The sequence below is a fragment of the Arachis ipaensis genome, chromosome B8, assembly GCF_059453495.1.
Source record: "Arachis ipaensis isolate K30076 ecotype BB chromosome B8, ASM5945349v1, whole genome shotgun sequence".
NCBI lineage: Eukaryota > Viridiplantae > Streptophyta > Magnoliopsida > Fabales > Fabaceae > Arachis > Arachis ipaensis.
Window position 1 is genome coordinate 38,107,605 of NC_142443.1, and position 22,045 is coordinate 38,129,649.

Here is a 22,045-nt window from a genome sequence, read left to right on the forward strand (position 1 = left end):
TGTGCAAAAAAAAATAACATTAATTTTTTTTTGGCACAGGGGCCTCGTTGTCCTTTCGAGGTAATTGTCAGGGGTCGGGTTGGATTTTTTTTTTTTTTGTCAGGGGCCGGATTGGGGTTTTTTTTTTGTCAGGGGCCTCGTTGTCTTTCGAGGTAATTGTCAGGGGTTGATTTGGGTTTTTCTCTTATTATTAACTTAGTTTTATGTATGTAAACCATGACACTAGCATATTAATACATTCTTTTTGTTAAAAACAAGTAAGGTGATTAATGATACTTTAAAATCTAAATTAAAATATTTTCTTTTAATACAAACATATTTTTTAAAATAGAACATCTTTTGATTATATCAAATACAAAAATATCAAATAGTTTTAATTTTAATTTTTTTGTAGAATAATCTCTAATAATTTTATTGAATATTATTATTATTATTATTAGAGTGACTATATATATATATATTATATTATAAATACATACATAAGAATCTAATGAATAAATTTATCATTATTTTTGTCTAAAAAATACAAATGATTATGCTAGAGTATTATTGTGCCATTAATAATAATAATAATAATAATAATAATAATAATAATAATAATAATAATAATAATTTTATTTTACTTTTTTTTAGACGGATGACTATTATGTCTAATGGAGAATAACGTTGGAAATTAATTTGTGTATCAATTTTTTTTAGGGACTAATCTGAGTAATTACTCTGCCGAAAAATGAAATGAAAATATTAAAAATATTTTTGTGTATTAATTTTTTTGGAGACTAAAATGTCTGCTTTTAAAATTTTTGGGACTAATTATTTGAGTAATTACTGTGTATATATATATATATATATATATATATATATATATATAAAGTATCGTTAATTTATTTACAGTTTAAAAATAATGATTGTACGATAACAGTGAACATAAGATTAATTAAGAGTCTAAAATTTAGACACCAAAATATTAAGAGGGTACATTCTTCAACCAAATCAAGTACCTCAATTCTATCTATATACACTGATAAATTAATATGTACTGTTAATCTTTTCTTAATTTATATTATTATTAATATATAAAATAATAATTAAGAATAAATATTGTTTTAGTATATGTGGTTTGGGATGAAAATCGAATCGATTTTAATGTTTTTTTTAAATTGTTTTTAATATTAAAATTATTTTTAAAATAATCTTTTTATTCCCAAACCATTATTTTCAGACAAATTGTCCCTATTAGCAATGTTATTTGATGGTGAACTGGGTGCACTAGTGACGTTTGGATGAGATTTTGGGGAGTGACGATGGTCGAGGGAGAGTGTTTTGTTTAGTTTTATTTTGCAGGGATAATTTGATTCGAATAATTAAAAAAGATAACTTTAAGGTTAAATTTAATGTTAAAAACAATTTTAAAAATAAAACAAGATTTTAATTTTCATCTTAAATTATAAAGACCAAAATAATACTTATCGCTAATAATTAATGTGAGGTGAATCAAGATAACAAAATTTTAGACAAAATAAGAAAGAGAGATCAAAAAGACAAATTCTAAGCATCCCAATTTCTTTTATATATACACTTCTTTGAATAAAAAAAAAAACTAAAAAGTCAAAATTTAGATTTTTATCACACTCAAATAAATTAAAATAAAAATAATACAGGATATATATTAGAATAAATCATTACATAAACGTTTTTTATTATTTTACTTGACTGACGTAATTACAAAAATAGAAGGCAAACAAGGTCTGTTCCTCCTAAATGAAGTTACAACCAGAAAGGTTTCTTATTACTAACTGGCATATATATACCAAACATACTAGAGCAATTTATTTCAAAACTTTCTAGTAGAATAAATCATGAAGAAATGCACCAAAAACATTTAAGGTAACACTTTGGCAAATCAAGCAATGCTTACTCCTGTAAGGGATTAATCCAACGGATTGCCATAAATACTAAGATCACTGTGACATAGGATGCAGCAGTTGCATCTTTCTTTCCATCATCTATTGGAGTTATTGGAATGTGTTTATTATCATTATCCCAATCCCTATAGAGATATGGATTTCCTTGGTAGCTGCTATTATCAAAGGTTGCAAATTGTTTCTCATTAGGTATTCTACCTGATAGATTGTTGTATGACACATTGAAATACCCCAAAAGGTTCAACTCTGACAACTGAATAGGGATTTGTCCACTCAAGTGGTTATTTGAAAGATCCAAACTCTCCATGCTTTGCATCTTGTGAAAGCTCTCTGGAATTAGCCCACTCAAACGGTTGTGAGATAAATTGAGTGCATGAAGGCGACTTAGATCTCCTAATTGATGAGGAATCTCCCCTGTCAATCGATTAGATGATAAATCTAATAATGACATTAATTCAACTATATTACCATGATAAAATAAGGGACGACCTTTCACTGTCACTTGTACATATGTATAGCCCGCATATATGGCAAAGCCAAACATATCATATTCTGGATTCAATGGAATTAGGCTTATGAAATCAATATTTGGGAAATTCAAAAATTGCATACGCCCAGCAAATCTGAGATTTTCGAAGCAAGAAGGAATGGACCCAGTCAAACTATTTTCTGAAAGGTCCAACACCTGGAGATTTCTCAATTCACATATCTGGCTAGAGAGATTACCCTGTAGCTGATTCTTTCCCAATAAAAGTAATGTCAAAGACTCAGAATCATAGATGCTCTCTGGAATAGTTCCCATAAAGTTGTTGTCACTTAAATCAATGGCCAACAGGCGGCGACTATTCAATAATCCTTCAGGTATTGCGCCAGTAAGACGATTTCCATACAAGTAAATTATTTTTGCCGAGGACATGTTCAAGCAAGAGGGCAATGCACCAGAGAAGTTATTTTGAGACAAATCTAGGAAAATAAAGTCATGTTGGCATTTGTCTTGTGTTACTATCGAACCTTCAAAGTTGTTCCTTGACGCACTCAGGGTATAAAGCCCGGGTTTTGCAATACAACTTAAAAGTGTCCCATTCAACTGGTTTGCTTCTATAAACAGATGTAACAACGAGGTGCATCCAATAACAATGTTCTCAGGTATGCTGCCAGAGATGTTATTGTTTCCCAGATTCAACGCTGTCAAGTTGGACATCTCTCCAATCGAGGCCGGAATATGACCATCAAACATATTGCTTGAGACATCCAGATATTCTAGGTTTGGGAAGAAGAATCCTATGTTGTTGGGGAGCTTTCCTTGGATATGGTTGCTTGATATGTCCAACACATGTAGTTGATCCATGCCTTGTAAAATTGGATCACTGGGAAGTTTTATATTCCCAGTGAAGAAGTTACCATTCAGATACAGTGCTTTTAGTTTTGTGTAGTTCACAAGCATCCAATTAGGAAATTCACCAACCAGGTTGTTCTTTGATAGATCAAGAAATTTTAATCTATTCTGGGATGAAAGGAAAGAAGGTGTTCTGTATGTAGGTGAGTTGATTTTACAAGAGAAAAGGTTTAGCTGTTCCAACTGAAATGATGCATTCCAAGCAGGGTGTTCTGTTTGCACCTCAAAAGTCCTGGAATCCATATCTCCAAGTTGTAACACCTTAAGCTTTGTAAGGTTGGCCAAGATATTAAACGAGAATACACCTTCAAATTTGTTGCCATAAAGGGAAAGATGCTCCAGCGATACAAGACTAGCAATCAGAGTTGTTGAAATCTTCCCGCTTAAGGAGTTATCTGAGAAATCCAGAGTCCGAAGTGATGACATATTGCTAAGACATATATCCAAAGTTCCTTCGAAATCGGTGCCACCCAAATCCAGCACTTCAAGTTGCTTCAATCTACATATTCCTTCATTTAAAAGTTGCAGTGTTTAACATTATTAGAACACACTTGCAAGTCAAGGTTACTTTAATCATCACCATATATATAATACAACCCAACCCTCTCTTAAATAAAGAGTTACCCCTATGACATGTCTAATAACTATAGATAAAATAAATTATGTCATCATAGTTAATATTAACTTTTAATTTAACTTGAATTTTGATAACTAAACTAATTAAATATAGTAAAAAAAAATTTTTTTGTAAATTATAAGAGTTACAAAAGAGATCTTATTTTATATTTTTTTAAAATTACACATATATTAATTAGATCTAACAATACAAAAATAAAAAACTAAAACATTAAAAAGAACAAATGAAAAGAAAGATCGAAAGGCCAAATCACAAATTTAAAATAAATAAAAAAAGTAGACAAGATGTTAATTGAGTAAGGGTGAATTCCTTAATTGTTAATGGAGTTGATATAAGAACGGTGTAATTTTATAGGTATGAAGTTTAAGTAGTTTTATTATAATTAATTAGTTTGGTTGTTAAAATTTAAGTTAAATTAAGAGTTATCATATTAACCATCTTAATGACATAATTTATTCTTTTCAATAATTGTTAGATTTATCATAGAAGATAATTTACTCTTTATTTAAGAGAGAGTTAAATAAAATTTACATAATTTAAGATTTTATATATACTAGTTATGTGCCGTTATAGTATTTTAAAAAGTATTATTAAAATTAAAATAATATTTTTTAATTTAAAAATAAAATTAAAAATATTATTTTAATTATAATAAAAATAATACTATACATTTAAATTTTTTTATTAATTAAGTCTAACTAAATTAATCTAATATAATAAAAATTAATTATAATTAATTAATATTATAAATTTTATTGTTTAACTTAGTTAATAAAAAACTTAGATATATATGTAGTATTACTCTACTTATATAACTACTATAGCTATCATAACGATAGACTCCTTATATAAATTATTTATATATAATCGTCTCGTAAAAAGATTGATAAGATTCGTAGAGAAAAAAAATACCAAAGGATGTCACCTATATATCTTAACATTTCAGTACATTATTTTGTTAATTACTAGTTTTCTACTGTAGACGTGTGGAGAATACAGGATTAATTGAATAGATTTTATATATGATCATAACCATATTATTCCAATAACTTAGAATGTAAAAAAAAAAAAAAAAAAAAAAAAAATCTACACCTAGATTCATACCTTTGCTAGGAAAGAGTCCAACAAAATTATTAGCGGCAAGAATTAAATTCTTGAGGGACGTGAGACCAAACAAGAACTCTAGTACACCCTCGTTTAAGTTATTGTGGCTGAGATCAAACGTCTCCAGTGTTTCCAAAGTTGAGGTGCTTCTATTATCTTCAAAAGTTTAATCAAAACGTTATTTTCATCATCAATGAATGAACAATAATACAATATGAAGTATAAATAGAGTTTAATTGATATATATTTACAGTATAAAAGAATTATAATATTATTATCTAATAATTAAGTGTTTGCACTAATACAACTTTTGAAGTGTTAAGTAGTCAAAATAGTCGAGAAAAAAAATATGCCAGAAAATCAATTTGGTCTTCAAAAGAAGGGGTAAGTACGATTTTGGTCCCTAAAGTTTAGTGCCAGAATCGAAATCGTCCCTCATCTAATTTTGGATATAAAATCGTCCTTAACGTTTTTTTTCGTATTAAAATCGTCCTTTTCAATAAAATTTTTTGTTTTATTCCTAAACTACCCCTATCTTATTTTAATAATAAAAATTATAAAATTAAAAAAAAAAACGCGTAAAAACGCGTTGGGGTGGGGAAAAAAAGGGTATACGAAGGGGGGAGGGGGACGGCGCCAGAGAGCCTCCGTCGTCGCCGCCGTGACCTCATCGTCGCTGCCGCCTCCTCCAAAACTCTGATGATGATGACGATGAAGGGGGAAGGGAAGCCGCCGTCTCGCCGCCGCAGTTTCGCCGTCCCGCCACTGCCTCTCCGCCCCGCCACTGCCTCTCCCGCCGTTCATGCATGCTCCTCTGTTGATTTGGCTGTGTACTTGAATTTGTTAATTTATTACTTGAGTTTCTGTTTCTCTGTTTCTGTTTCTGTTTGGGGGTGGGGGGAAGGGGAGGCGGGGAGGGGGTGACGCGGGGTGGGGGTGGGGGTGCTGGGAAGGGGAGGCGGGGAGTGCTGGGAAGGGAAGACGGGGAGGGGGTGACGCGGGGAAGACGGGGAGGGGGGGGAGGGGAGGCAGGGAGGGGGAGGGGGAAGGGGTTTAGGGGGGAGGCAGGGAGGGGGAAGGGGAAGGGGACAGGGGGAGGGGAGGCAGGGAGGGGGAGGGGGATGGCGGCGGCGTTGGTGGTGGTGCTGGTGGTGCTGGTAGTGCTGGTGGTGGTGTTGGTGGAAGTTGTGGCGGTGGTGTTGGTGTTGGTGGTGGTGGTGGTGGAGGAAGTAATTATGTTGGTAGTGGTGAGGGTATTTTTGTCCAAAAAAAATAAAAAAGACGATTTTAATACGAAAAAAAACGTTAAGGACGATTTTATATCCAAAATTAGATGAGGGACGATTTCGATTCTAGCACTAAACTTTAGGACCAAAATCGTACTTATCCCTCAAAACAAGAAGTCTCAAATTAATTACTAAAAGATATAATTATAAATTAAATTATTTTTTTATTCATTACATAATAACATATTATATTAAGTGTCATATGATATAATAATATAATATATTAATTTTATATGTCACAAAATAAATGATTGTCGTGAAATGTAGCTTACCACATAGGTGACATTTTATAAATTTATATAAAATTAAACTAGTTATAGAAGGTATATGAGTGAGTCTAAAGTTAAAAAAAAAATCAAATTAATTTTTAAACAAATCTATCTCTTTTTTTATAATCTTAAAATTTTAATATTTTTTAGTCCTTTTAATTTTAATCACATTTATTATTACATTTTGTCATGCAAAATTCTCTTTACACAGAATATTAAAAATATATATATTATTAAATTTATATATTTTTTATGTCTCAAACAACTATGGATAAAAATTAGAATTATTCGTTAAAGTAATATATACAATGATTAAATTAAAAATAGGTAATTTTGTCTAACAAGTTCTAAATATTTGTCTATAGAAATGGAAGTTTTTTTTTTTTTTCCATTTTCTAATGATCTTTTTACTAAAAAGAAGTATACAAACAAACAAACAAAAATATAGAAGAGAATATTTTTTTTAATTAAACTGCCTTCTTTTAAACTAGAACAAAAGCATCCAATAATTAAAGAAAAAGTCATCCTCCTATGAGAGTTTGTCCAATGAAGAAGAGCACAAAGAAAGAAAGAAATAGAATATTATTTTGATGAGAGTGTACCTGGGTTCCAAATGAAGTCTCCAAAGCAATTAAAGGACAAATTAAGAGTTCTCAATTCTTTAAAGGGTAGAAACAAGGAACTGTTTAAGCTTGGAGAACCATAACAATCAAATACTCCATAATGGTTCGGCATAGAACCATTTTTAAACAAACCATGGAGAGAGAGATCGGTGACATGGTTTGAAGAGGGATCACAAGTGACGCGCTCCCATTCGCAGCAATTGCTATTGGGATCATCAACCCAAGAAGGCAGCAAAGAATCATCCGAATAAGAAGCCTTAAATGCAAGCAGCGATCTCTTCTCTTCTGGAAAGCACCCACTGCTGCTACCAGATATTTGAATCATCATCAATACTGTTGCTCCCATCAACGTCAGCCATGGCTTCATCCAACGACACTCCATATCCTCAAAATGCATGGAATTGTGGTATTAGTGTCTCCGTGTTGTTTTCTTTTTATAATAAAAAAGTAAATATTAAGCTGTAGATTCAATTGCGCTTAGTGTTTGACAAAAGTTTTGAGCTACCATAGCACAACTAATCTTATAACCAACATTCAATCAGAAAAAATATTTAAAATTTAAATTTAACAAAAATTTATTTTTAATAAGTTTTATATGAACTTATTTAACAACGTATTATAGTATTAGTTGAAATTGATTGCTATACTATTAGTTCCTAATATCACTCATATAATTTTTCCATTATTTATTGTTATTCAGAATTATTTAAAAAGTCATTAGTCCGCTACAGACGCTTCTATGGCCCGAGTCAAGTCAATTTGGCAAACTCTAGTCTTCAAGTTAACACTCTTTGATCGTTCCCCTTTCCTGGTAATTTTCGATTATCTATTATCAATTTGTGACTGATAACAACTTATTAATTTGGCGGAGAGTGCTCGGCGGTAGAAGGAAATAAGTTTGGATGCAGTTGACTACATATTCTCGTAGTCAACATATATAGTAGTACAAAGGCACGCATGCATTTTGTTCGCTATCTTTGGATATTTCTAAATTTCATATTTTATTGATAAATGATTTCTAGGAATATTAATCCATAGAATCAACTTTTCATTTCAATGTTTGGTTGATATTTACATTATCAGGAATATTTTATTAGTTGTCTAAAATGCCCCTAGTAATTTCATTTCAAAACACTCCTATGGTTAAAGTGATATTTTTCATCAATTAAATTACATCGATACCTATTATTAAATTTTTCTTAGCAATAAACAAAAGAAAAGGAAACAAAATCTACCCTATATAAAGAGGATTCGAAGATCTTTTGTATATATTTTATTATAATTATGTTAGGTATATATTAAAATTAATCATTAAAATAAAATATATATTAAAAAATAAATTAAAATATAAATGTATTTATATATAAATATATAATAGCTGATTTTAATGTGTAAATAATAGTTTTGATTTTATTATTCTTATCATTTAAATGTCTATCAAGCCACCAGTTGATAAAGATTCCTCCTATATTATATTAGAGAAAAAAATCGAAATCAATAGAAAGATTAATAAAAAAACAGAGAAAAAATATATGAAATTAAAATACCACAAAATAAAACAAAAGAGAGCAAATGAAACATGCATGTGAGAACAAGAGACAGGAGGAGAGAGGTTATCCCGCGAGAAAATAGAGTGGAGAACATAAGCGAAAAAATATTAGAATTATTAAGATAATAATAAGTTTAAATATTAAAAATAAACAATTATTTTTAGAGAAAGTTTAGGACCAACATTTTTATTAAAATTTTGTCAATATTTAATCAATAAAAAAAATAAATAATTTTATATTATTAAATGAAATTTTATACTATTAAAAACATTAATAATAACTAATTGATAGCTATAAGTCATAAAACTTACTAATTACTAACACTCCTTTTATTTTTATTCGCGTCAAAAAGTTAACAAATCTATACGAAAAAAGGAAAATAATTTTGTTTTAGTGGACAAAATAATTTAAATTCTAAAAATTAATCGAATTTTTTTTTAACTATATCCCTCTTCCTAACCTAATTTATCATATCCAAAATTTCTAATCTTTTCTACTATCACCGTCTAAATCCTTTCCCATCCGATTCTCATCCCAACTGCCATAGCTGCTACGTACCACTACCGTCATCTTACTTGATGGTAAAAAAGAAGGAGACAACTTAGTTCTTGTATGCAGTTATGAGCCAGATCTTCCAGTTGTGGTTGAGGAGGCGAAGAAGATGATGAAGAATTTGGTATAAATATGGTGATAAATAGCTACCTCTACGACCAAAAAATTCAAAATTTGGTATTTACTGTAATCACTTTTCTAAATAAAACATAAATTTTTCTTTCAAGACGATATATATATATAGATTTTATTCATGCTTCAAATTCAGAAAGGAATTCTTATACGAGGAAATTGGTTAAATATAAAATCATTTATACATCTATCTCTGTCCAAGTCTTTAAAAACTTAAAATATAAAAAATAATAATTATTCTCTCTAAAAGAAAATAAAACTCATTTTCTCTAAATAATACAATGTACAATTATCATTATCTCACCAACCTTATCTTCGTTTTCTTGCCTCCAATCAACATCAAATTTCATCCATTTATCCTCAATATATCAAATATTATTTTTTTTTCTGAAGCAATCAAATATTAAATCTTATAAAAACAAATAATGAACAAGTTAATTATGGAAGCAAACTTTTTATTTCTACACTTTAGGGTTTTAGCGTTATTTTTTTTAAATAGCATATTCCATTTTTTTGTCTATATAAATTATCATCAGTTATATCTTTAATCTGTAAAGTTGACGATTATTAAAAGTTATTATATAATTATATCAAATTTTGCATTTCTCCATAATACATACGTTGTGGTCCCTCTAATTCGTTATTTCGGATGCATTTCGACGGTCCCTTTTGTTGATTTTTATTTTCCAGGTCAATAAATTTAGAATAGCATTCCGATTTCTTTTCTCGTTTTAATAAATAGAATCATAATAAGTGAAAAGAAAAAACTTTAAACGTGTTTCAAATGAAATAACAGAATTCTTTTTAAAAGGACAAATAAAATAAATCAAATACTGATTAATATAAAAGAAAAAATGTTTTTGGCAATTATAGAAACTAAAAGATTAGACAAAATAATTTTACTGTACGAATCTATAAATTAATTAATTATTTGTTTTCTTTCTAAAATCTCTTTATTACATATAATTAGTATTCCTTTCGTGCTTCATTCACTTATACTTAATATACAATTATTAAGAAAAAAAATGTTTAAGTGTATATCTATATATGACCATATATAAAATTAATACAAAGGATTTTATAATTTTGATATCCAATTCTTTTGAACTATATTTATCCTCTAACAAATCATTTTATAAAGTAAAGAGAAAAGGACAAATAGGTCCCTGACTTTTTGTTCCTAGGACATTTTCGTCTCTAACTATTTGAAAATACTTTTAAATCCCTGACCTTCACAAAATTTGGACAGATGAGTCCTTCCGTCCAATTGCCTCTGTCAGACCCAACGAAAAAGTCTGACATGACTCCCGTTCAGATGACCTGTGCGGGTTGACACGTGGACTGATGACTGGAAGGGTACTTTGAAAATTGGACAAATAAATCCCTAAACCTAAAATCTATGTCGTTTTGCCTTTTGGCTCTAATCCTTAAATTGATTTCGTTTTTTTGTAGAGGCTAGTGGTGAGGAGCTCTACCTGCATCAACCATGGCTACTAATGGAGCATCATCAACGTCAAGAAGAAGGCTCAGTAGAGTAAGAGAAGAAAATTCTGCTTCAAGCTCAGTTCCTTGTGTTGTGCACGCCGGAGACCTGAAGAACGATATCGCCCTGAGGTGCTTCCGTGGAGTTTATGCAATAATGTATATGTCGAGGACGATTAGCAACCCAAACAGAGTCTTCTTGGGTTGCCCATTCTATAAGGTAAGATAAAAAATTTGGGGATTTTGTTCTGAAATGGTTGTATATAGTACATAATTTTAGAAATTTTGACAGGAAAAGCAACTGCATTGCAAATTTTTTGTTTGGGTCGATGAGCATCTTGATAGAATTGGAAGCAATGGTCGCATCTTTGATAAAAGACCTCTGGTTGAGAAAGAGGTTGAAGTTGTTGAAGAGGAAGAGGAAGAGGAATTTGATCATAGGATAGTTATTCTGGAAGAGAAGGTTACTGCTTTAAAGAAGAAAAAAAACCTATTAGCTTGTTGTATTAGTATAATTGTATGTGTTGTTTTTGTTGCTTTTTATGTATGTAGTGCCTGAGAAATGAATTCTAGAAATTAGAATAGAAAAATGGGTTGATCCAATTTTTTGTTGTGTATTCAAACATGCCATTTAGGTAATTTATGTATCCTATTATCTAAATGCAATTCCAAGTTATGATATCAGTATGTTGTTGAAGTTATGTTGTCAATATCTAAAGAAACATTGAATGATTGAAGAAAATAGGCATAAAAGTTGTATACATAAACACATAACATAGATTGAAAGTTATATAAACATCTTTGCCACAGTCAAATTTTCTAAAAGCTACCCAAAAAGAACAAATCTCATAAAGTGTATAGTATTATGAAGCTTAACATCACAAAAGTAAGTCTCAAATACCTAACAAGTTTGCAACGGTTTATAAAATTTTAAGAGCTTCTCCAAAAAAAAAAAAAAAAAAAACATTGTTGCCACAGTCAAGTTTTTTAAATGCTATTACAAGACATAGTGGGATGCTCAAGATGACATATTTTTTCACTTCTTTGGATTGATGGAGGGTGGATTAGGGATGAATTTGAACAGTCTTGTTGTTGCTGCTGTACTTGGTCCTGGCCTAACTTGAGATGGTTGTGAGCCAGGTGGAGCACCTTGAGGTTGAGGCTGTGGTGGTGCAGGCTGACTTAGGGGTGGGAGTGAACTGGGACAACGTGGACCAGGTGGTCTAAATATCTTCTGCTTGGGCCTCATTTTTGAAGTTTTTGGTTGAACTATTTGGTGGGTTGTGGATGGAAGTTGATGTGGAGGCCTAAATGGTGTCCTTCTAGTTACAGGTCTTAGTGTTGTTGCCACAGACATGGAAGGAGTTGGATTCATAACACTTGAAAACTGGTTATCATATATAAGAAAGTATTCATGAAATTTAGGGTAATAACAGTTTAAAGGGTCAACATTTCACAATAATAGATAAAACTTACATCTGGAGTGTGTTGCTGGCTATTGTTAATGTCATCCTGACTAGATGGAGTCTGGCTAGATGGAGCACTTTGGGTGTTAGGAGTATCCTGTCTAATTATGTTGACCAATTAGAACCTTACTGTAGTAATTCTCTAACATTGCACTAAACAAAGACATACATCATGCAGTAAAACCAATTATCCAGATTACTATCTTAAATACAATACTTACATTATCATTTGGTGCTGACTGTGATAGTGGAAGGACAACTATTGATTGACTTGTGCCACCTTTCTTGGACTTCTTGGTCTTACGTTTTCAGTTGGGGTCAGATGGAGCACCCTTGCATGTCTTGTAATTATGTCCCTCTGCACCACATTTACTACAAGTTACTTTAAATGATCTCTTCAGCTTGTCACCTTGCTGCATCAGTGGTTCAGTCGAATTCTTTTGTCTGTTGTGTATCTTTAGCCTGCTTATTACTCTCTTTATGATGGGAGGATCTGGTCTTGAATACTCAGTCCTTGTCCAAAATTCCTGACTTGGCACAGGTTGAATACAATGTGCATATGTCTTATGGATTGACTCCATGCATAATCATGGATGCACATATTCCCCTGGATGATCATGCCTTTTTCTGATTGCTGTTACTGCATGGATACAGGACATGCCTAAAACAGAACAACATCATGAACCAGTTAACAGTAAACCATATAATTGAGAAAAGACTTAGCAATTAATTAAAACTAACCAGTTAGCTGTCATTTGTTGCATGAGCAGGTTTGCTTGATAAGATCCACGTCCACCTTTGTATTTTTACGACTCACTTTAAATCTCTTATGTTCGTCGTCACCTGTCCACTCTGCAAGCCATTTGTTGCTGGGCCTTATAAGACAATCTAACCTCTTCTGCTGAACAAGTGCGAGCTTTCCAGGATAATTTTCTAGTAACTCCTTATGCTTGACCATCCTCCTCATTAGATAGCACCTAATTTCTTCACACATTGTGAGAATAGGCTTGCTTCTATAGTTTACTATTTTCGCGTTGAACACCTCACACATGTTATTTGTGAGGTTGTCCATTTTTGGTCCATGTGAGAAATAGGCCTTCACCTAAGTTGCTGGCTCAAATTTCGACAGATATTCCCATGCCCCTGGTTAATTCCTTTGAGCTTCTCCATTTGCTCCGTGAATTCTGGTATGGTGGTGCGTTTAGCATGGTTCCAAACCACCTCCCGAATATACAAATCCTTAAACCGGTTGATAAAATTTTTCGTGCATCACACAATTTCGGTGATGGGCATTTGGCATCACTAATTTCAATGCAGGTAGCAATCCCTACATAGCAGTTGTACATTCATATTAACTAAAACAGTAGTCATCATACAATTGTATATAGCTACTAAAAAATAACCTAGTATTCAACAACAGTTAATATTAAACAATTACCTAACACTAAAACAGCAGCTTAAAGTAAATAAGTCTCCTCATAAGTAAAATAGTCATCAATTTTTAACAAGTACCAAGTAGTTAAAGAATTATGAAGTTTACCTTTTGTTGGTCGAACATAAAATTCCAACCATGAGTCTGCACATCCCCCTAAATCCTCTTGGAGTGGAGTCAAAAATCACTTCTAAGACTTCTTAGTTTCAGACCTTGCTACTCCGTAGGCAACCACATAAAATTGGTTATTTGCATCCTGGCCACTACTGTGAGGAGTTGTCAACCATAATAAGTCTTCAGAAAACAGCCATCAAGATGTATCAACGACCTACATCCACTCTTGAAACCCTGCTTGCATGCCTCTAAACATATATAAAGCTTATAAAACACAGGGGGATTGAGGGATAGGAGTGACACACAATTCTGTCTTAGACCCTGGGTTGCTTCTTAATATCTCAAACAAGTAATCTCTAAAATTATAGTACTGCTCCCTCTCATTGCCTATGATTCTCTCTCTTGCCTCTCTAACTACTCTGTAAACTATTTTTGGATGTGCAGTGAGTGAGAATTCTTCTCTGAGAAATTCAATAGCCTCACTTGTCCTCATATGAGGTTGTGTACTCATTCTCTTCTCAACCTTCAAACTAATCCAATGTTGATCAGCCACATTACTTCCCATGTCCCTTGCACATGTATGATCATTTTTGTAAGTCTTCACCTGGTAGTATTACAGAGATTTGTTGTATGATAAATGAACCAACCACGGACACTCATCATCCATGCATCCCACTCTCACTATCTCCTTGTCATTCTTAATCCACCTAAGCTCCCTACCCTCAGCACAACTTCCTTAAATCTCTCTATGGTGGCAAACCTAGTCCCTAACTCAAACTTCCCCTCTCTAAAAGCATAATCATCATCAAACTCAGGGAATTTATGCTTGCTAGATTCATCATCTGATAATATAGATGTATGTAAATTCTCATATTCATAATCATATACCGGGTCATCATCATCATCTTGGACTTCACTCAAATAGAACCTAACATGTTGGTCTTTGTTGGGATGCACATTAGGATCAGGCCCAACATTAGTTCTGGCCTGCTGCTCATTGGGCCCAGTCCTGGCCTACTATCTTCTGGTAACATTAGATGCACCTATTCCACTACTTTGTCCCTTCTTCTTCCACGTCTTCCTGTTTCTTTTAGCACATGTTTTCTTTGCAGTTGACTTCTTTGGAGACACAACTTTTTTATTTTCCTTCATTATTCTCTGCCTTTTGCTACCATTGTCATTAGCACTGTTATCATCTTCGTCATTGTCACTTTCAAACCCGGGTGGTGGAGGTTTGTAGGGTTCATCCTCCATACTCTCATACCCATCATCAGATGACGAACCCTAATTATCCACCAAAACCTCTTCTGCGACAGGACTATTACTTTGGTTTCCAGCATCCTCCACAATCTCAGGTTCATCAACAGGGTGGTCAAAGTATAGGTAAAACTCGTCCGTTTCTGTATTCTTCATTTTATTCTCTTGCATTGCATTAATCCCTGTATCCCCTGTCAAAATATGCAGCCTAGACTCAATATCAGCATTCCTTGGATCATACCAATAAACTATCTTGTATGATTGGTACCCCAAGCCCTTAAACAGTGTGATCAAGTCTTAGAAATTCACAAAGTCTAGGTCCATTTTGGGAAACTTCTCTACCTTCCCATTTTTATAAACCAGAGAACCATTACTTTCTCTCACAAAATTACCTCCATGGTGAAAAACAGGCACTACAAACACATCAATCATCTGGAAAAAAAAAACAAAAACAAAAAACAAAAAATAATGATCAAGAGGTACTCTTTTCACATATTAAAAAGCAATGTCCTTCAACAGATAGAAACGAAAATCACCCCAGAAGCTTTCTTTGCCCTAACAGTTAATCAATTTCAAAGGAAAAACTCCAATACTTTTTTGACAACACTATTAACATGCACAATCAGTCCTTTCACAACACAGTTCATACTTGCATAAGCATTAAACCTGACAATCAACTAACTAAGCAACACAACAGAATTCTTACCTTCGGTGACGAAGACATTAACTCAGACAACAATGGAGGGTTCTCCCTCTTCGACAGCCACTGCACACCACAACCGTCTCAGCCTGGGTAGTAATCTTTTTGGAGGGAGAAACAGAGTATGGTGATCGTTGGTATTCTTAGGGTTTAATGTAATTCAGTAAGGGTAGTATGGGTGTAATGGGTATTATATACAACTTAAAGGATGTAAGTGTTTGTAAAGGGCCAAAGGCAAAACGACGTAGTTTTTAGGTTTAGGGACTTATTTGTCCAATTTTCAAAGTACCCTTCCAGTCATCAGTCCACGTGTCAACCTGTCACGCCAGGTCATCAGAACGGGAGCCACGTCAGACTTTTCCGTTGGGTCTGACGGAGGCATTTAGACGGAGGGACTCATCTGTCCAAGTTTTGTGAAGGTCAGGGATTTAAAAGTATTTTCAAATGGTCAGGGACGAAAATGTCTACGGGACAAAAGGTCAATGACCTATTTGTCCTTTTCTCTAAAGTAAATTATAAAGATAAAAATAATCATAAATTTATTTTGAAAAATCTAATAACCTCCCATTAAAATAAAAACAGTTTTGTTATAATTATAGATAACATATCTTTCAATAAAAAAATACAGACTGTCTGCAAATTATATTTCTAATAAATTGAAAAATGAACTAATGTGAACATCAATGTCTTCACATTCTTTACTATCTTTATATTTTGTTTAATTCTATATTAGTTTTTGTTTATATTCTTTTTTTATCAATGTCTTCACATTCTTTACTATCTTCATATTTTGTTTGATTTTATGTTAGTTTTAGTTTATATCCTTTTATTTTGAGTATGTTGTACTCTCACCAATAGTTTGGTTTCGCTCTAATTATTCTATTAAAGTTTTTTTTTTTGTAATTTCCTAAAAAAATCTATCATTTTTGTTCTTCATGCACTTTTCTGTATTTCTCTTACTGTCGCCCTTCTCCTTTCTTACCCTCAATTCTATCATCTCCATCGTCTTTCATTGCCTTCATCCACTGCAGTTATAAATTTCATTCGGTTTTGCAATAGTTACTACTTTCACGCATAACTTTTACTTACATTTTTTCTTCTCTTCAGTTTACTTATCTAATTTATATTTTCAGCCATTCCTCTATCCTTTTAGTTCATTCCCAACTTTTCACATAAAAATAGTGCTAGGTCTTTTTCTCTTATCAATTTGACGTATAAAGAAACTGTTTCTTTTTATCTTATCTATTGAGTTAAGTTTTGTTTTGGATTTTATATAAATCATGAAAAATATTCTTTGGGTTAAAAACTTAAATGTCTTTAATGTGTGTGCTAAGTGATGCAGCCTCATTTATTCACTTCTCAGCCTAAGTTCATGTTGCTTCAGCAACTTCAAAGCTTCAGTCCATTACACTCTAATAAGCAACGAATTAGTACCTATGAGCCAAGAGAGAGAGTTCTGAATGCTCATGATTAGAACAAAAGAGGAAAAAGCAAGAAAGGATATTTGGCAATATCATAGGACAGCTGTAGCTCTAGAAAAGCTACAAAGACACAAGGATAATACCACTACACAAAGAAAATCAGTAAAGCAATATTCACAAAGTTGGGTAGAACAAAAACAAAAGTGCAGAGCAGCAGTTTGAATCGTTCAAAAATGAAAATACTATGAATGCCAAAGAAGACAGTAGCTCTAAAGACAGCAGAGGTGGTGGAGCAGCTCCTCAAACAAGCAGAGTTAGTGAAGCAGAATGTAAAAAGAATTTCATGCCAATGGAGATAGCTTCAACAGGAAGAAGGTACAATTAATTGGAAGAGGCAATGAAGAAGAATTAGAAGAGCATGCTGCATCTATAAAGCTGGCCTCACTTCAATATTGGAACACAAGGAAAATAGAGTGATACAAGAGCATCTTCTTAAAACACTTGAGCTGAATTCATCTTCCTTCTACTTGTGCTTCATTTCATATTTTCTTTATTATGACTATTGGTAGCAGGAAATCGTGATTCACACTTTTCATAACTCCGCACAACTAACCAGCAAGTGAACTGGATCGTCCAAGTAATACCTTACGTGAGTAAGGGTCGATCCCACAGAGATTGTCGGCTTGAAGCAAGCTATGGTCATCTTGTAAATCTTAGTCAGGTGGAATCAAATGTTTATGAGGTTTTGATAATTAAAAAGATAAATAAAATATAAAATAAAGATAGAGATACTTATGTAATTCATTGGTGGGAATTTCAGATAAGCGTATGGAGATGCTTTGTTGCTTCTGAACCTCTGCTTTCCTACTGCCTCCTTCCAATCATGCGTGCTTCCCTCCATGGCAAGCTGTATGATCCTCTCAGTGAAAAATACCAGGTACGATCTCTGTACAGCTAATCAACTATCGAATTTCTCGTCTCGGATGAAAAATACCATGTACAGCTACCGCACGGCTAATCATCTGTCGGTTCCCGCTAGCGTCGGAATAGGACCCTTGTCCTTTTGCACACTGTCACTGCGCCCAACATTCGCAAGTTTGAAGCTCGTCACAGTCATCCCTTCCCAGATCCTACTCGGAATACCACAGTCAAGGTTTAGACTTTTCGGATCTCAGGAATGCTGCCAATGGTTCTAGCCTATACCACGAAGATACTAATCTCACGGACTCGGTCCGTATATTAGATACCCAAGAGAATATACTCCGGCTGTCGTCTAATGACTACGTTGAACATCATGTAGACTGCTTGTGGTTGTCAGGCACACGGATCTTGGCTAAGCGAGTAACGAAGATAGTGGGTGATTGTCACGGGTCATCCCTTCATTTTGACTTAACTGAATTAAGTACAAGAGTATATCTTGGAGAAGAAGTAGGCGTGAATTGAAAGAAAAACAATAGTACTTGCATTAATTCATGAAGAACAGTGGTGCGGCAAAATCGTGATCGTTCATTCCTTGGTAACGGCGCTAAAAACTTTATACGCACGTTCATAATCTTAGTTCTTTGTCACAACTTCGCACAACTAACCAGCAAGTGCACTGGGTCGTCCAAGTAATAAACCTTACGTGAGTAAGGGTCGATCACACGGAGATTGTCGGCTTGAAGCAAGCTATGGTCATCTTGCAAATCTCAGTCAGGTAGATTCAAATGGTTATAGAGTTTTAATAATTAAAAGATAAATAAAACGTAAAATAAAGATAGAGATTCTTATGTAATTCATTGGTAGAAATTTCAGATAAGCGTATGGAGGTGCTTTGTTCCTTCTGATTTTCTGCTTTCCTATTGCCTTCATTCAATTCTTCTTACTCCTTTCTATGGCAAGCTGTATGTTGGGCATCACCGTTGTCAATGGCTACATCCCGTCCTCTCAGTGAAAATGGTCCAAAATGTGCTGTCACCGCACGGCTAATCATCTGTCGGTTCTCGATCCTACTGGAATAGGATTCAGTAATCCTTTTGCGTCTGTCACTACGCCCAGCACTCGTGAGTTTGAAGCTCGTCACAGCCATCCCTTCCCAGATCCTACTCGGAATACCACAGACAAGGTTTAGACTTTCCAGATCTCAAGAATGGCCGCCAATAATGCTAGCCTATACCACGAAGACTCTGATCGTAAATCAGAAGGCTAAGAGATACACATTCAAGCTTGTTTGCATTTAGAACGGAAGTGGTTGTCAGGCACGCGTTCATAGGTGAGAATGGTGATGAGCGTCACATAATCATCACATTCATCATGTTCTTGTGTGCGAATGAATATCTTAGAGAAGAAATAGGCTTGAGTTGAATAGAAAAACAATAGTACTTTGCATTAATTCATGAGGAACAGCAGAGCTCCACACCTTAATCTATGGTGTGTAGAAACTCTACCGTTGAAAATACATAAGTGAAAATAGGGTAGGCATGACCGAATGGCCAGCCTCCATAAAGGTCTAAGATAGCATAAAACTGATCAAAGATCGATCCAAAGATCAAAAGATGATCCGAAGATATAAATACAATAGTAAAAAGTTCTATTTATACTAAACTAGTTACTAGGGTTTATAGAAATGAGTAAATGATGCAGAAATCCACTTCCGGGCCCACTTAGTATGTGCTTGGGCTGAGCATTGAAGCTTTCACGTGTAGAGGTCTTCCTTGGAGTTGAACGCCAGTTTGTAACTTGTTTCTGGCGTTTAACTCTGCTTTGCAACTTGTTTCTGGTGTTTAACTCTAGAATAGGGCAGAGAGCTGGTGTTAAACGCCAGTTTGCATCATTTAAACTCGGGCAAAGTATGGACTATTATATATTGCTGGAAAGCCCTGGATGTCTACTTTCCAACACAATTGCGAGCGCGCCATTTGGACTTCTGTAGCTCCCGAAAATCCACTTTGAGTGCAGGGAGGTCAGAATCCAACAGCATTTGCAGTCCTTCTTCAGCCTCTGAATCAGATTTTTGCTCAAGTCCTTCAATTTCAGCTAGAAATTACCTGAAATCACAGAAAAATACACAAACTCATAGTAAAGTCCAGAAATGTGATTTTTAATTAAAAACTAATAAAAATACACTAAAAACTAACTAGATCATACTAAAAACTATGTAAAAATAATGCTAAAAAGCGTATAAATTATCCGCTCATCACAACACCAAACTTAAATTGTTGCTTGTCCCCAAGCAACTGAAAATCAAATAGGATTAAAAGAAGAGAATATACTATAAATTCCAAAATATCAATGAAACTTAGCTCTAATCAAATGAGCGGGACTAGTAGCTTTTTGCCTCTTGAATAGTTTTGGCATCTCACTTTATCCATTGAAGTTCAGAATGATTGGCCTCTATAGGAACTTAGAATTTAGATAGTGTTATTGATTCTCCTAGTTCAGTATGTTGATTCTTGAACACAGCTACTATATGAGTCTTGGCCGTGGCCCTAAGCACTTTATTTTCCAGTATTACCACCGGATACATAAATGCCACAGACACATAATTGGGTGAACCTTTTCAGATTGTGACTCAGCTTTGCTAAAGTCCCCAATTAGAGGTGTCCAGGGTTCTTAAGCACACTCTTTTTTTTTTTTGCTTTGGACCTTGACTTTAACCGCTCAGTCTCAAGTTTTCACTTGACACCTTCACGCCACAAGCACATGGTTAGGGACAGCTTGTTTTAGCCGCTTAGGCCAGGATTTTATTCCTTTAGGCCCTCCTATCCGCTGATGCTCAAAGCCTTGGATCCTTTTTATTACCCTTGCCTTTTGGTTTTAAGGGCTATTGGCTTTTTCTGCTTGCTTTTTCTTTTTCTTTCCTTTTTTTTCGCCATTTTTCTTTTTTCTTTTTTTTTTCTGCAAGCTTTTGTATTCACTGCTTTTTCTTGCTTCAAGAATCAATTTTATGATTTTTCAGATTATCAAATAATATTTCTCCTTTTTCATCATTCTTCAAGAGCCAACATATTTAACATTCATAAACAACAAATTCAAAAGATATATGCACTGTTCAAGCATTCATTCAGAAAACAAAAAATATTGTCACCACATCAATATAATCAAACTAATTTCAAGGATGAATTCAAAATTCATGTACTTCTTGTTCTTTTTGTAATTAGAACAGTTTTCATTTAAGAGAGGTGATGGATTCATAGGACATCCATAGCTTTAAGACATAGATACTTAGACACTAGTGATCATGTAATAAGACACAAACCTAAATAAACAGAAAGCATAGTAAACGAAAAACAAAAAAATAAGAACAAGGAGATTAAGGAATGGGTCCACCTTAGTGAGGGTGGCGTCTTCCTCTTCTTGAAGAACCAATGGTGCTCTTAAGCTCCTCTATGTCTCTTCCTTGTCTTTGTTGCTCCTCCCTCATAGCTCTTTGATCTTCTCTAATCTCATGGAGGATGATGGAATGCTCTTGGTGCTCCATCCTTAGTTGTCCCATGTTGGAACTTAATTCTCCTAGGGAAGTGTTGATTTGCTCCCAATAGTTTTGTGGAGGGAAGTGCATCCCTTGAGGCATCTCAGGGATTTCATGGTGAGGAATTTCCTCATGCTCTTGTTGAGGTCCATGATCTCTTGTTTTCTCCATCCTTTTCTTGGTGATGGGCTTGTCCTCATCAATGAGGATGTCTTCCTCTATGTCAATCCCAGCCGAATTGCATAGATG

At 33.7% G+C, this 22,045-nt stretch overlaps 2 protein-coding genes and 1 pseudogene across 2 annotated transcripts; 1 reads left to right on the forward strand and 2 right to left on the reverse strand.

Moving 5' to 3' along the window:
* Nucleotides 1-1,724: 1,724 nt before the first annotated feature.
* On the reverse strand, nucleotides 1,725-7,862 carry LOC107610912 (receptor-like protein 9a). Its single transcript, XM_016312891.3, has 3 exons — nucleotides 7,220-7,862; nucleotides 5,063-5,218; nucleotides 1,725-3,830 (listed from the first exon to the last, which is right to left on the reverse strand). The coding sequence occupies exons 1-3, from the start codon at nucleotides 7,635-7,637 to the stop codon at nucleotides 1,915-1,917; spliced, it is 2,490 nt and encodes an 829-aa protein (XP_016168377.1). The 5' UTR covers nucleotides 7,638-7,862; the 3' UTR covers nucleotides 1,725-1,914.
* A 2,832-nt stretch (nucleotides 7,863-10,694) lies between these two features.
* Nucleotides 10,695-11,541, forward strand: LOC148547732 (uncharacterized). Its single transcript, XM_088495230.1, has 2 exons — nucleotides 10,695-11,176; nucleotides 11,249-11,541. Exons 1-2 carry the CDS (start codon nucleotides 10,961-10,963, stop codon nucleotides 11,513-11,515), a joined length of 483 nt encoding a protein of 160 aa, XP_088351356.1. The 5' UTR covers nucleotides 10,695-10,960; the 3' UTR covers nucleotides 11,516-11,541.
* Nucleotides 11,542-14,233: 2,692 nt separating this feature from the next.
* Nucleotides 14,234-15,657, reverse strand: LOC148547733 (uncharacterized; annotated as a pseudogene).
* Between the last annotated feature and the right edge of the window lie 6,388 nt (nucleotides 15,658-22,045).

Bases quoted from the DNA above. Each gene is read 5' to 3' on its own strand.
- LOC107610912 (XM_016312891.3), bottom strand. From the start codon at position 7,637: ATGCATTTTGAGGATATGGAGTGTCGTTGGATGAAGCCATGGCTGACG. The intron at 5,219-7,219 runs GTACACTCTCAT...AAACTTTTGAAG, and splicing joins AGACTTCATTTGGAACCCAG to ATAATAGAAGCACCTCAACT. The intron at 3,831-5,062 runs GTATGAATCTAG...TTTTAAATGAAG, and splicing joins TGGACTCTTTCCTAGCAAAG to GAATATGTAGATTGAAGCAA.
- LOC148547732 (XM_088495230.1), top strand. From the start codon at position 10,961: ATGGCTACTAATGGAGCATCATCAACGTCAAGAAGAAGGCTCAGTAGA. The intron at 11,177-11,248 runs GTAAGATAAAAA...AAATTTTGACAG, and splicing joins TGGGTTGCCCATTCTATAAG to GAAAAGCAACTGCATTGCAA.